The 16,402-nt window shown below is 37.5% G+C and overlaps 1 protein-coding gene across 1 annotated transcript in view; it reads right to left on the bottom strand.

Moving 5' to 3' along the window:
* Window positions 1-16,402, bottom strand: part of Cacna2d3 (calcium voltage-gated channel auxiliary subunit alpha2delta 3) — an 870,922-nt gene that overhangs the window by 457,457 nt on the left and 397,063 nt on the right. Inside the window, exon 9 of the mRNA XM_076868261.1 lies at window positions 12,785-12,859. Within this exon, the coding sequence (XP_076724376.1) occupies window positions 12,785-12,859 (75 nt within the window). The remainder of the gene's footprint in view (window positions 1-12,784; window positions 12,860-16,402) is intronic.

The raw sequence follows: 16,402 nt of genomic DNA, 5'->3' as shown, positions 1-16,402 counted from the left end.
TTAAGCATTTCCATGTATCCTTTCATCTGCCGATTAGCTGAGACCAGGACTTCAAATGTATAAGTTAGAAATCATACTGGTAATCATGAGTATCGAATCAAGAGGTATTTTCTCAATTGTAAAATGCTATCTTTATTACTGACATTATTTCTCATATCTACTTCTATTGACAACATATATCCATGTCTTCTTGCCTGCCAGTTAAATTCAGATGAACAGAGAAATCATAAATCAATTAACTGGTAAATTTATTACAGATAGATAGAAATTCAAATCCGAGGTCAAAGTCCAACCCAAATCTTCATTTGCCAAGAGTTAAAAGAGTGAAGGAATATTACCCAACCTAGTCATACTCTCAAATACTGATTTCTGTGTGCACTTTTATGAAAGATAGTAACCAAAGGCTGATGTAAATACTTTATTTAATAACAGACTTCTAATCTTTTCTGCAGTCTGGACAAATGATTGGCAAATTGTGGCTCATGGGCTATTTTTGGCCCACTGCCTGTTTTTGTGAATAAAGTTTTATGGGAAGGTGGCCTTGCCCATTCATTGATGTGCTATCTATGGCTGCTGTTTGGCTATTATTATAAATTGAGTAGTTACAGCAGAGACTTCATGGCCCATAAGTCTAAAATATTTACTACTGACTTTCAACAAAAAAAGTTTGCTGACATCTAGTCTAGACTCAGAGAAGGAATCACACTTATCACACTAAAGTGAACTGCAGATTAAAAAAAAAAGAATCTGCACCATATTGATGGTTTTAATACAAACTATACATTGTCACATACTGGCTAATCTACTGACTAATCTAGATAGTTCTCCAATCGAAGCTTGGCTATGGTCCATTAAGTGAAATTTATCAAGTGAGTATAAAGAGATAATACAATATAAAGAAGGCAGTAAGTGAACAGAGTTCCTGGGACATATCTCTCATAGAAACAATCCCCCAAACAATCATTTTGATAACTTAAACTCAGCAAAGCTATCCTTCAGGAATTAGCAAATATTTTGCATTGTGTGTCATTCAAATCGCTATAAGGTAGTAGCAGTTTAATTAATTTAAGCCCACGGATGAAATGAATTTAAAATGTGGCCATCTCTCTTAACCTTTTTAAGCAGAAATCAGCTGTTTTGCAAATGGAAAAACCTATCTGAAAATTAGTAGAAAGGACACCCTCTGTATCACAGAGAAACCACTGGGTTTATGTTTACAGTCCTACAGAAAAAGTTTATTTTATTGTGGTATTTGCTGGTGAATGGATGGAACTAAAGACTATCATGCTAAGTGAAATAAGCCCATTCCCCCAAACCAACCTACTCATACTACATTCTCTCTGATATGCAGATGCTCACATACAGTAAGGGAGTTGGGAAGGTAAAAATAGAAGCTCATTGGATTAGACAAAGGAGAATGAAGGGAAGGGAGGGGGAATGGATATGGGAAAGACAATAGAATGAACTGGACATAACTTTCCTATGTTCATATATGAATACCAGTGAAACTCTACATCATGTATGACCACAAGAATGGGATCCTAATTAGAATAAATTAGACTCCATGTATGTATAATATATCAAAATACATGATACGGTCATGTTAGGTCTAAATAGAATAAATTTTAAAAAGTGAAAAAAAAGAAATACTTTATTTTAAATATTTGTTTTATTTTCAGTAATAAGAACTAATTATTCAATATTTTATTTCCCATTGCAAACGGATTTTGGGCTCAGAGCAGACATTCTAAGAATGCAGAAATATATCATGTGTACCTAGTGAATTGTCATCTTCATTCCTTCCTTCCTCTTTCCTTTCCTCTCCCCTTTCTTTTTCTTTCCTTCTATCTTAAAGCAAGTAAAATAGAAACTACAAAGAATACTAATTGCGATTTAGTTTTATTCTAACCCAACTAAACACCATTGTTACTCTTTCATAGAGATAAATATGTATATATGTGTATGTAAACACACACACACCCTTCATTTCCTTATTTTTGCTTAGAACTATATTATGTTAAATTATTTAAATTATTTCAAATCTAGAATTTATTTTGGTTTTTCTTCACTTTTCTCTGTGTAATTTATTTCTTACACAACATTTAAAAAGCAATGCAATTTTTACTACCGTTTATTAGTTTTGAATTGAATAAAGTGGGTTAGCATTTGATCCTACCACATACTTTTTCTCCCCTGCTCTTGGAGCCCAAAATGCTTCCTGCTATGCAGAAGGCCTACTTTCTGCTTATGGCTCATAAAACACCCCTTTATTGTTGGCAAACCACATTGTATGTCCTTATGGATATGTAAGGCAGACCTTTTACAACCTCGATCGCCTCCTCTGACAAACTCAGGCTGAAAGAAACAATACTGGGGAAAATCCAGGAACTCTGATGTACTTTTGTTAGTCCATGAACTTCCGCGTCTCCTGGTCTCACAGGAAAAGATCAAAACTACCAAGGAAAATGAGAGTTACATGGGTCTCTAGGATCGGCGGGGTTGGCAACAAATATTCACAAATGAATCCTAAACAGAGCCAGGAAATTCAGTGGATTTCAGAACATCTTCATTACAAAACCAGAGAAAAACCATATCACTCTCTTTCCTGCCCCTTCCCCACTCTGCTCCCTGCAGAGAGACCACAGGAGGTTCATTTTAAGGTCTGATGAATGGTTCAGAAGGTCTGAAGTAGATTACAAGGAGAGTTTACTCATTTGGATTCTATATTTGAACTCCAGGCTCACCCAATTTGTCATGGTTTCTTTTTTCCTTAAAGAAAAGAAAGTCAGTTGTTTGGTATATAAATCAGCAAAGCAAAATTCTCTCCAGACAGTAAACAATATCTTGAAAAGACAAAACCCAAAACTTCATAGAACCAAAGGATCCTTTGTCCAGGGATGAGTTGCTGTGGGCCATTTCAAGATAAGTAACAGGGAACCTGTGACCCAGCACAACCCAATTTGACCAAGACCACCATTTTTAGTCTCACCTTGTCTTCTATATTATACTGAGATCCTCTCACTCCCTTTCCACGTTTTGAAAATGAATTTTATAGAATGTTGTTTTAATTAATATGACCTAGCTTCAGTCTTTCAGGGGTTACCTGAAAGATTGGTGAAACCAGAGTTGGGTGTCACTTGTCCAAAGGTACACGACATAATCGTCTCAGATCTCCCTTTCTTAAAGTCCCTTTCACGCCTGTTATGGTTTAGATGTGGTGCCCCCAAAACTCACGTATGAGACAAGGCAAGAAAGATCAGAGAAGAAATGATTGGGTTGTGACAGTCTTAACCCAATCAATGGATGAATACCCTAATGAGATTAACTGAATGATGACTAGAGGCAGGTGAGGTGTGGCTGGAGGAGGTGGGCATTGGGGGCATGTCTTTGAAGTATGTATTTTGTCTCTGGAGAGTGAAGTCTCGCTCTGCTTCCTGATCATCATGTGAGCTGCTTCCCTCTGCCACACTCTTCCTCCATGATGTTCTGCCTCATTTCAACCCCTAAAGAATGGAGACCTCTGAAACCATGAGCCCTCAAATAAACTTTTCCTCCTAAAATTGTTCTGGTCAGATCTTCTAGTCACATCAGCAGAAAAGCTGGCTGAAACAATTCCCCTTCAGTAACTCGAAAAAAACTGTACGGGACCACCAATCATAAAATAAAAAGTATGGGTGGAAAGAATCTTGTATATTGACTGCCATTAGAACGTGTCAGGTCACACATTAAAGTTTTGATTAAAGAGTGAAACATCCGGAAGAATTTGGCACATTCTATTCAAAATTACTTAACTCAGAGGATGGAAGGCTAACACCTACCGTCACATGGTCAGTTCTGTATCAGTTTCTACAGAATTTCATAATCCTCCATCCCCATCACACGAATGCAAAAGAGTGGCCTCAAAAACTGTCATTTAGGGTAACTGGCCAGAAATAGATCAGAGAAGACTGCCAACCCTATAACCAGATAATTTCACCCACAATCTCATTCAAATTGTCTTGATTATATTAAAATGTGTTGGGTTTCATGCATTCATTTTCAATGTTTTGTGGATCTTTTATTGGAATGAAAGAAAAGAAACTTTTTTTTTTCCAACTCTAAGCCTCTCTCAGATGGTTCATCTATTTGGCCATTCATTGGTGTTCCTACGGACCATCTACCTCAGAGGCCCTGGCCTGGTTTCACACAATCTTTTCTTCCTGGATAACCAGATAGTCTGCCAATACAGGCCTGTCTCCTAGGTACAGGCACAGACAGCTGAAAGGCATGGAAAGGCAGGCTGCTGACTGGGCTGCCCTACTCCTCACACAATGAGGCACCTGCCTTAGCAGAATCAGAATTTATGGCAGACACATAGGAAAGATACTTAGGAAAAGGAACAACTCCTGACATCAGGTCAGAAGCCCTAGGTATGGGTCTTCTCCACCAGGAAACTGCAGTTAGGAAAGCATATCTAAATCTGAATTTTTCTTTTTATGGATTTGAAGATCTCTGTTATGTTCCACCGAGTAAGTGCGGAATATATATTCCCTACCATCAAATTGTTGATAAAAATGGAAATCAGTTCAGGTGAACCAATGGAGCTCACCTTTATTTTAAAATGGCTCTGAGACACCAAAGAAAAAGAAGTGCTTTGTGTGCTGAGATTTTTCTGCAAATAAAGATACCCACAAGTTCAAACATAGAAACTTGTTGCCACTGGAAAACGAAATACATTCAATACCTTTAAATTACAACTAACACATATTACACAACTGTTCACTTTAATTTGATATAATTTCTTTTAAAAGAGTTCTTCTCATACTTCTGATTATTTTTTAATTATACTTTGTATTTGGAAGTGATTATAGATTCACATGTAATTGTGAGAAATAATGAAGAGAGATGCCACATAGACTTTACATGGTATTTTCTAATGGCATGTTGCAAACTATAGTACAATGTCATAACCTGTGTATCAGCATTGATATGGTCAAGATACAAAGCAGTTGCTCTTTTATAGCCACACTAACCTGTCCTTACCCTCTCCCTGACCCTAACAACCACTAATCTGTTCTCTATTTCTATAATTCTGTCACTCAAAAAAAGTTGTATGAATGGAATCATACAGCATATTTTTAGGATTGGCTTTTTTCACTCACAAAACTCCCCAAAGCTTCACTCAAAGTGGGGTGTATCAATAGTTTGTTCTTTTTTAAATTGGCAAATCACATTCCATGGTATGGATATAACATAGTTTGTTTAACCATTCACCCACTGAAGGATAACTCAACTGTTTCTAGTTTTGGGGAGCTATTGTGGTAAAACTGCTATGAACATTTTCATATATAGGAATCTGGAAGAAGATTATGGTTGAAAAAATGTTTTTTTGTTCTTTATTTCAATGGAAGGTCCATGAAACGTTGAAAATAAATGTTCACAAATGTACCAATAAGTTTTAATTTCTCTGAGATAAATGTCCAAGATTCCAATTGCTGAATCATATGACAATTGCATACTTCATTTTGAAAGAAATGGCCAGACTATTTTCCAGAAGGGCTGTCCATTTTACATTTCCACCAGCAACGTAAGAATGATTCCATTTCTCCATTACTTCATCATTATTTGGTGTTTACTGTTTTATTCATTTTATATTCGATTACAGCCATTCTGTTAAGTGTTCGTCGTGGTTTTAATTTGCATATCCCTAGGGATGTTGAATATCTTCTCATGTACTTAATTTCCATCAGCATATCCTCTTCGGTAAAATTTTTCTTTGTGGTTTTTGTCCATTTTCCAATTGGGTTGCTTATTTTTACAGTTGATTTTTGAGACTATCTTCTATATTATAAATTTGTTCTTTACCAGATATGTGGTTTGCAGATATTTTGCCGCAATCAATAGCTTGTCTTTTCATCCTCGTAGCAAAGTGTTTCACAGGCCAAAAGTTTTAATTTTTTAAACAATCTTTTTCAAATTTTCCTTTTATGAGTTGAAAGTTTGGTGTCAGGCCTAAGCATTCTTTGCCTACCACTAGATCCTGAAAATATTCTTCTTTGTTTTTCCAGAGAGTGTAATAGTTCTGTGTGTGTGTGTGTGTGTGTGTGTGTGTGTGTAAACATATATACTTTTTACATTTCATTTAGGTCTCTAATCCATTTGAGTTAAATTTTGTTCAAATTGTAAGATTTAGATCAATGTTACTTTTTATTTTTGTTGATTTGTTTTTATCTGTGTATTTTCAATTGCTCCATTGACTTTTAGTGGAAAGGATATCCTTCCTCCCTTTAATTGTTTTTGCACATTTGTCAAAAATCCTTTGGGCATATTTGTGTGAATGTTGGGTCTGTATTCTCTGTTCTAGTCCATTGATCTACACTTATATTCCTCCACTAATGCACATTAACTTGGTTACTGTGATTATATAATAGGCTTTATCATTGAGTGTTTTTTTTTTTTTTTTTTTACTTCTTTATTTTTCTTCTTCTAGATAATTTTACTTTCTAGGGTCTATACCTTTCTATGCCAATTTTAAAATGTTATTTTCCATGTCTACAGAAAATTCTGGGATTTTGACAGCAATTGCATTAAGCTCACAGATCAATTTGAAGAGAACTGATGTCTTTACAATAATGAGTGCTCCCATCCATGAACATGGTCTGTCTATTTATTTAGGTCTTTGATTGCTTTCATGAGCATTTTGTAATTTTCAGAATACACAGCCTATGCATGTTTGTCTATTACATTATAGTGACAGTAAATAGGACTGCATTTTAAATTTTGGTATCCTTGTGTTCACTGTTAGAACAGGTTAAGTGTTCCTAATGCAAAAATGTGAAATTCAGAATTCTTCAAAATTAGACTTTTTTTGAGATTTTGGAGCATTTAGGATTTTGAATCTCAATTTAGAGATGCTCAACCAACAAACTTATGTAAATATTTTAAAATCTAAAAAAGTACAAAATCTGCAATACTTCAGTCCCAAGCATTTCAGATAAGAGATATTTGACTTATATATGGAAATATGATTGGATTTTCTGTATTAACCTTCTACATAAGGCTTTGCTGAACTTACCTATCAGTTCTTAGGAGATGTGTGTGTGTGTGTGTGTGTGTGTGTAGGGTGTTTGAAATTTTCCATATATACATCACATTGCCTGAAAATATAGATAATTTTAATTCTTCTTTTCTGAACTGCATGCCTTCTATTTCTTTTCTTAGAACAGCTAAAACTTGCATATTGAATGAGAGTATGAGTGCAAATAACCTTACCTGTTCCCAGTCTTAAGAGAAAAAGCTTTTAAACTGTCACCAAGTTTGATATAAGATGTAGGTTTTTGTAGATATTTATCAATTTCAGGAAGTTTCTGTCAATTCCTACTTAGAGATGTTTTTTTTTTTAAATCATAAATGCATGAGTGTATACTAGAATTTTTATGAATTTTTTTCTGAATCAATGATATGATCATATAATTTTTCATTTTTAGCCTGTTGATACAGTTAATTACATTGATTGATTGACTTGCCACTGATATTAAACTGGCCTTGCATATCTGGAATAAGCCATACTGGTGATGGTGAATTACTCTTTATATACATCATGGGATTTTATGTGCTAATATTCTGTTATGGATTCTTGCATGTAAGTTCATGAGGAATATTGGTCACTAGTTTTCTTTTTCTGTACTGTCTTTGGTTTTATCAGAAAAATACTAGCCTTATAAAAGGATGCATGTGGGGGAGAGAATTCCATCTTCTATTTTCCTGGAAGACATATACAAGAGTGGTATTAATTTTTTTTAAAAAATGCTTGGTAAAAATTTTCCATGACACCATCTGGGCCTAGAAATTTGGTGGGCGGGGGGTGGTTGCAGGGGAGCTTTAAAATTATGAATTAAACTTATTTTAATAGTTATAAAACTATTTCAGTTATCTATTTCATCTTGGTTTGATTTTGGTAGCTTGTGGTCTTTGAAGAAATGGTTCATTTCTTCTAAGTTACTGAATTCATGAATATAAAGTTGTTTATAATATCCCCTTATTATCTTGTTCATGGCTGCAGGACTATATTGATCCTCATTTCTTTTCTGATATTAGTTGTCTTCTTTTTATTTTTGTCAGTCTTGCTTGAGGTTTATCAGTTTTATTAATTATTTTTTTAGGGAGCAGTTTTTGGTGTTATTAATCTTTCCTCTACCATTTTTCTGGTTTTGAAATTAATTTATTTCTGCTCTTATGATTTTCCTTCTGTTTGCCTTGGTTTTATTTTGTTCTCCCTTTCCTAATTTCTTGAGGTAGGAACTTAGATTATTAATTTTAGAACCTTTTTCTTTTTAATGTAAGTATTTAATGCTATGAATTTATCCCTCAACATTGCTATAGCTTTGCTCCACAATTTTTGGGGGGCGGGGGGAGGATTGGACTCAGGGGCATTCAACCACTGAGCCACAACCCCAGCCTCACTATTGCTCAGTCTGGCTTTGATCTCATGATTCTCCTGCCTCAGGCACCCGAGTGCCTGTGATTAAGTCTTATGCCACCGCACTCGGCTATGTTCCAGAATTTCTGATATCTGGTCTTTTGTTTATCATTCAGCTTTATACTTTTTAAACTTCCTCTTTGACCCTTAAATTATTTATTAGTTTATTGTTTAATTTCTAAGTGGAGATTTTTCTGCTGTCTTTGGTGTGGACTTTTAGTTTGATTTCACTATTATTAGAATAGATACAGTGTACAATTGCAAATCTTTTAAGTGTTAGAGGTTTGTATTATGAACCAGGATATTTCTTGTCTTGGTTAACTCCATGGGTGCTGGAAAGGAGTCTGCTTTGGGGGAAGGTATTCTTCAAAATGTCATTGGATCTTATTGGTTGATGGTGTTCAGATTTCCTATATCCTTGATGACTTTCTGTCAGGTAGTTTACCAAATGCTGGCTGTGGAATTCACAAGTCACCGATTATAACATACATTTGTCCATTTCTACCCTCAACTCTATTAGTTTTTGCTTCCTGTGGTTTGCAACCCTGTATTTTGATTCAAGCACATTTAGGTTTGTTGTGTTTTCATAAGGAATCGATCCTCTTATCATTATGGATTGCTCCTCTTTGTCAATAGCAAATTTCTTTGCTCTGAAGACTAACTGGTATTAACATAATTGCTCCTGCTTTTTAAATAATTAATGTTTATATGGTACATTTTCTCTTCCTTTAACTTTCAACATACTATGTTACTGTAATCTCAAGTGAGTTTCTTGTAGTTCAGCATATGATTGGATCATGTTTATTTGTTTGCATTTTTTCTAAACCACTCAATAAATCTCACTCTGCCTTTTCACTAGTATATTTAGACAATTCACATTTAAGGAAATTAATGATGTATTAAGATTTAAATCTTCATTTTTTTCCTATTTATCCTGTTTCTTATTCCTCTGTTTCTCTTTTCTGACATTCCTATAAATTAGTATTTAGATATACTTCTTTGTATTGTTTCTTAGTGATTTCTCTAGGTATTACAATATAAATATGCAATTTATCTTAGCATACTGTTGTCAGCATTTTCTACTTCCATTTACATGTAGAAACCTCACTTCTATTTTGTTCCCTTTAACCCCACTCTTTTAAAATATAACTGTCTGAATTATTTCCCCAACAGAGATTGGCACCATATCAGTGTTATTTGCTTCAACAATCAAATGTGATTGGAGAATCTCCTGAGACTTATCATTCTCTATTTTAAGTTTCCTTGTTTTTTTTTTTTCTTATTCTACTATTCTTTCTAAAGTTCCAAGCCTTCTTCTGTTATTTTCTTTCTGTTTCAAGTACTTACTCTAGACATTTTTTTAAGGGTAAATCTGTAGGCAACAAATTCTCATAGTTTTCCTTGGTTTGAAGATAGTTTTAACTCACCTTCATTTCTGAAGAAGAATTAAATAATTAATTTGAAAGACAGCTAAGAATTAATTCATTCTTTAATTAACTTGTTATTAATTATTTAATATTATTAATTAATTTGTTATTACCCAGTGACAGATAGTGCCACTGGTACAGAAACCTGGATTGGTCATTCTTTTCTTTTGGAACTTGAAAAATACTACACTTCTTCATTCTGATCTTCATGATTTCATATAAGAAATCTTCTGTTATTCAAATTGGTGTTTCATATAAACAATGTGTCCTTCCTGTCTGGCTACTTTCAAGACTTTTTGTCTAATTATATTTATGATGTGTGTTGGCATGGATTTACCTGGGTTTATCCTACATGGAGTTTGCTTAACCTCTTGAATATGTATATTTATGCCTTTCACCAATTTGGGGGAGTTTTCAGCTAATATATCCTTAAATTCTTAATCAGTCCTATTCTCTGATCTCTTAGGACTCTGATATTATGAAGGTTAACTATTTTGTTATTGTCTCACATGTCTCTGAGACTGTTCATTTTTTCCCAGTCTATTTCCTTTCTGTTGTTCAGTTTGGGTAATTCCCACTGATCTTTCATGAAGTTCATTGATTCTGTCTACTGTCATCTTCACCACTACCAAGCTGATCCAAGGGTTTTTCATGTTGGTGTTTAAACTTTCCATTCAATAATATTCATTTAGTTTTGTATTGCTTAGATATTCTGTATTTTCATTTGTTTCAAGAGAATTCATAATTGGTCTTGAAGTAATTTTATAATCCCAACATCTGATTCATGTTGATATGGGCTTCTGTTACAATTCTCTTTTCTCATTTATGTCATGATTTTCCTGATTCTTGGGATGACTAGCAATCCTCCTCCTCCTCCTCCTCCTCCTCCTTCTCTTTTGTGTTTCTGAGCATTATGGATTATGTACTATGCAACTCTGGATCCTATTGAGTATTTTTTCTTAGTCAATCTGTTGAGGTACAGCACAAGGACCAAGGACCAAGTGTGTGTGTGTGTGTGTGTGTGTGTGTGTGTGTGTGTGAGCCAAAGATCGATTTGCTGTTCAGTCCCACAGAAACCAAGGAGAGTTGATCTATGGTTGTTAACTGGTATTTGGCTAGAGTGTGGAAGGTATTGTCACAAAGATTTTTGTGGTCCTTTAGCTAGGGGAAACAGGATTTTCTTGGAGGTTTTTGTTTTTTGTTTTGTTTTCGACTATGCCTGGTATTGATCCACATGGGGGGGGGGGTGTCTCTAGAATGTTCTATTTAGGATATGTGGAGGTCAATAAGGAAATCAGGGAACTCACTTGCATGTTTTTAAGTCCAAAGGCCCCTAGATAGATCATCTTCTCTTTTCCATCTTTCGGAGTCTTTCCATACTTGTTTGTGGCATTATGCCCAGGGTTTTACTGTTATAAAGGGAAGGACCTGATTGACATATGGCTGTCCCACATTGGCAGAAGCAGAACTCTGGATTATTTTTTACATCCAGTACTCCAGTGCACAATAACTATAAACTCAAAGGAGATTTTAAATAAAATCTTCTCACTTCCTCTAACAAATTGCTTAAATTAATAACACTTCATACCACCAAATATCACACTACCTTTAGTTCTTCGAGGAAGCTCCCTGAAGAAGGCTTGGATCAATTAAGTGTCTTTTCTGTTTAATTTTGAAAACAGTGTTTAAAACATTGGAAAACGGGTCCTTACCCAGGCAATGGCCAAATAACAGAAAAGTCTCTACAGAAACCTGATTTTTCCTACCTAAATCTAGAAAAAAACTACAAATCAACATTCCCAGGATATACTTGTTCTTTGAACAACTATGCCCTTGTTTCTGCCTCCTAAAAGTAAAATTTTCAGGTGTCCCCCCCATAAAAAAAATTGAAGCTCAGATGTTGACTCTCACTCTGTGTCCAAACTAAAATGAATTTCTCCTAATTCTCCTTTGTTCACTTCCTTAAGAGATGCCCAAAATAAGAGCTTACAGCTAAGATAGCACCAATGCTATCCCTCAATTAAGCCAGGGGTTCTCTCCAGTGCCCCACAGAAGCCTACCTCAGTCAATGCCCTCAGCCCCCACATGAATGGGGAGAAAAACCCTATGTAGAAAGTCCAGTGAAATAATAAAGATAATGGCAGAAGTGAGTTCCATGAAGTCTCATAGGTTACAGCCACAACTATACACCCCACCCAAACTCAGTTGGCCCGGTAGAGGCGGTTCAGTGGGGCTGTAATTGCTATACTGGTAGATTTAAATGTGGTTGAAGGGAAAAAGGATTTATTTCATAGAAATGGATGTTAGGAATTTTTTCTGGAATGCTCTTAACGGCAAGAGAAACTCCTATCCCATTTCTTAAGATTCTCTTCTAACATATCTTGCTTTTGTAACACATATTTATAGAACACAGGATTCACTGAGGACACAAGTAGTACCATCCTTTTTCTTGTAAAGCTTACCCCTAATCAAGGTGAGTTACTCCAACAACTAGCCCAATGATGACTTAATCAATTGTAACAAGTACAACCATGGAAATAACAAGTAAGTTTGATTTTCTTTGAAATCTTAGCAAGAATTATACTTTTTCAAGGGTGTCATCATTGGTGTCAAGGAGACATTGCATGTGCCTGGAGCAAGAGCAAGTATATAGGTGCAATTGTTCCCAAACTAGCAAAGGTCTGAACTCAATGTAATTATTTTAGCACCATTATTTTTTTTAGTAAATACTCTTAGTAAATACTCTACATCCTAGAGCTCCAAAGGCCACAATGATTGGGTAACACATTGATGAGATTTCTAAATTAAGCCAGATCTATTGGAAACAATCCCTGTTGTTCCCAGTGAGGAGACAGGGGTGTTCAGTCCCCTGATGTTCCTGCCCAGTAGCAGCCCCTACCTCCTTGTTTGTCCTGTCGGCTTGCACCAAAGTTCCATTCAGGCAAGGTTCCACGTAGTGAAGCTCCTTGTTATACTGCGAAGGAAAGAAACAGCCAAGAGAAAACATTTAATTAAGGAATCAAAGGGTCCCAGTTAATAATTGAAGGACACACCAACACCAAAAAAGAGCAGCCCAATTTATTCACATAAAATGACTTTCCCATGGGCACCCCATGTAACTTACGGGCTCCAAACAAACATCTTTCTTTGCTTATTTGAGGAAGAAGCTTCTAGAGCCCATGCGAGAGTATGGGAGGTTCAGGATGTACGCTGTTAAACTGACCATCTTCCTAGGGTGGCCCCAGACCCTGGAAGTTCCCTGGGCATGGCTGACAGGTGGGATTTAAAGACCACTCCAAAGCTGGCCAATACAGCTCTAACTCCTGTCTTTGGCTTCATGGAACAAAAGGACACATGCATGGGTCACACATAAGTGGGGACAGAATAGAGGAAAGGAGAGGCCGTGAAGTTCTCCTGTTGCTCTAGAAGAGCATGAAAGCATTGGTCATGGCATGGCTTTTGAACAGTGGTGCCCCCTACCCTGCCTTGCCAACCTGCCTTCCCAGCTTTTTTGACTCCGGACTCCCTAAAATATGAATCCTTTATTTCTGTCTAAACATTACAACTGGGAGGCAGAAATTGAAGTGTTCTTATCTTTATTTCTTTAATCAAGCTTCATTCTCTGCACTGTAGCTAAGACGGTCCTTCTGATAGATGGATCTGCTCATGTCACCTCTTGTCAAACCCATTCATAGCTTCCCCATACCCTGCAGATGAACCTTCCTAGGGCCTTGAAGATCATTATAGCATCTTTATTCCTTAGCTCTTCCCCCAAACATATTCTGATCAGCCCTAATTCCCTTCCTATCCTATGACAAGTCCTATCCTTTCCTTCTGACCTTCCAGCACAGGGCCCTCTGCTTGGAGCCCTGTCTCTGACATCATCCCTCTCTGACTAACTCCTGATCATTCTCTGGGTCAGCTTATTCTCACCTCCTCTGGTCAGACACTGGTTTAGGCCCTTCTCCTATATACTCCCTATAAATTCAAATTTCCTGTTGCCTGCATTCCCTACCAAAAGGTGGTACCACATCCTGAGGGTCCATATTTGGTCCCTCGGTGTGTTCCCTGTGGCACAGAGAGGGCTGGTCCCACAGGAGGAGCCCACAGACCATTTGTTTAATGACAATATCATAGCATTTCTACTTTATGGGCTAACAGAACCCAGAGGGCCTGAAGGAAGAGGCCAAACCATCTCTCATAGGCCCAGCTCTTGAACTAAGTCTGGCTAAGGAACTTGGCTTTTTGGACTATGGTCAGCAAGGATCATGGTGGGGCTGTAAATAGGAGTTTGTAAAATAAAGGGTGAGCTTGGGTGACATGACAGACAAATTTGATTGCAACAGCCGCTGGGATCATTGGCTTCACGTACAGAGGATTCCTAAGCCAATAAGAGCAGGGACAGCATAGGGAATAAGGAAAGGGTAGAGTCCAGATTTGAGTCCAGGTGCAAGTCCAGGCAGTCTGACCCATAGGATCTCAAAGCCCAACATTTCCCCTTTATCCTTCCAGTCTCTGTATTTCCCCATCCATTTGATTTTTACACCCTTTCTAATTTTTGTTTCTGGTTATATGAAAGCAATTTAAAATTTTCATCTAAGTCTTAGGGCTTAAGTATCCTTTTATGAAGCATAGAGGAAAAACATGTATTTATGCAGCTGAGTGTGGTAGCACACACCTTTAATCCTAGCCACTTGTGAGGCAGAGACAGGAAGATTCCAAGTTCGAGTCAAGTCTGGGCAACTTAGTGAGACCCTGACTCAAAAAATAAAAAAATAAAAAGACTGTAGCCAGGTGCCATGGTGCACACCTGTAATCCCAGCAGCTTGGGAGACTGAGACAGGAGGATCGTGAGTTCAAAGCCTGCCTCAGCAACTTAGCGAGTCCCTGTCTCTAAATAAAATATAAAGAAGGTCTGGGGATGTGGCTCAGTGGTTGAGTGCTCCAGGGTTCTGAAGCCAGAATTAGATAGGGAGTCAGTATACATAGGTAAATCTAGTCAGGTTGGATCAAGGAGGCCAATTTGAGGAAGTTGGAGACTGCCCCCTGAGGGATTGAAATGCCTTCAGAGCCCTTCCTCCAGCCTTATCAAGATAACCTGCCCCTGCTCCAACCTGTTGCTAAGGAAACCTGCCCAGGAATTGTCCCTCCCGACAGGGAGTTGTAAAAGTTGTTAATGAATGTGTCCTGGGCTGCTGCATCCAGCTTTTACCCCTGACCATCTGCTTCACACCTTTTGGCCATCCCACCTGAACATCTCCTGATCTAGTCATGTATGCAGAAAGGAGAGAGAACAGGGGGAAGAGAGGAGGAGAACAAAGAAAATCTAGGACTTATAAAAGAGACAGAAGACTTTCACTTCTTGGGATACGGGGATACTAGCTATGGCCCCCTTCTCTCTCCTGGGAAATGTTACCTCTTTTCAAATAAACTGCTGAACTGCTTTATATGCTTCCCTCGTCATGCTTCTCTCATGTTATACTTCAACATGTGAGGGAGCAGAACTTGTCACCAGTAAACTGTGGTATCAGTTTCATCCCCAATATTAAAAAAGAAAATACTGGGGCTATAGGTCAGTGGTAAAAATATCTTGGGTTCAATCCTAAGTCCTGCCCCTGCCCCCCGCATTGCATATATTTATGCAATTCTGAAGTTTGCCATTGAGAAGTGAGAGTTGTCCAATAAATGGAATGTCATCGCAGGTTCCCAGAAGCATTTGTGCAGATCAACGTGAAGGAGAACTTCTCCACAGTTCTTATCCATATCAGACATACACTGGGAGTTGTGAAGAACCAACCGTTCCCCTGTCCTCCATCTCTTTTGCTGACTGATTTGGTTCAGGGTAATGGTACGCCCTTTCCTAAAGGCCTGAAGCATCAACTGATTCAGCCAATTGTCTGTCTGTAGGTCAGGCTTCCTGGACTTGAACCTGGACATCACCAGCTATCTGTTCAGGTGACAGGATCCCAGCCAGTGAGACATCAGGGGAAATTTTCTGGGTGCTTTCAATCAAACTTTGTCCTACTGTTAAAGAAAAACATATATATTCCTGCCCCTTCTTTCCTCCTTGATACACTATTGTGAAATTGCAGCAGCCATTTAGCAAAATGAGGTGGCAGGAATGAAAATTAAAGCCCAGGGAGGAAGCCAGAAGGTGGAGCCAGCAGGAGTCCTTGATGACACCACCGAACCACTGTACGAAGACTGAAATTGCTTCCTCCAGGCTCCTTACACGAGATTATTAGATGCTCGCATGCTGAAGCAAACTCTGTCCAGCTGCTCTGTACCTTAGTGCCGTAACTTTCTTAATGGAGATTTCCTCTTTGATTCTCCCTCCTCTTATTCTTCCATTTTTTCCAGACAAATTTTAAAACCTCACCATATTCTATCTAGCACACACTCTCAAAGTTGACCTGTGCAGTTGTACACTCCGAGTTGGGGGCTTAGGATACCTGGGTCCAAGTCCTTCCCCAGCCATGTGGCCTTGGGGGAGTCACTAAACCTCTCTGATCCCAGA

This window comes from Callospermophilus lateralis, chromosome 1 (assembly GCF_048772815.1).
Source record: "Callospermophilus lateralis isolate mCalLat2 chromosome 1, mCalLat2.hap1, whole genome shotgun sequence".
Classification (NCBI taxonomy): domain Eukaryota; kingdom Metazoa; phylum Chordata; class Mammalia; order Rodentia; family Sciuridae; genus Callospermophilus; species Callospermophilus lateralis.
Note: the sequence above shows the minus strand (reverse complement) of the source record. Positions and strands in the feature narration are given on the sequence as shown.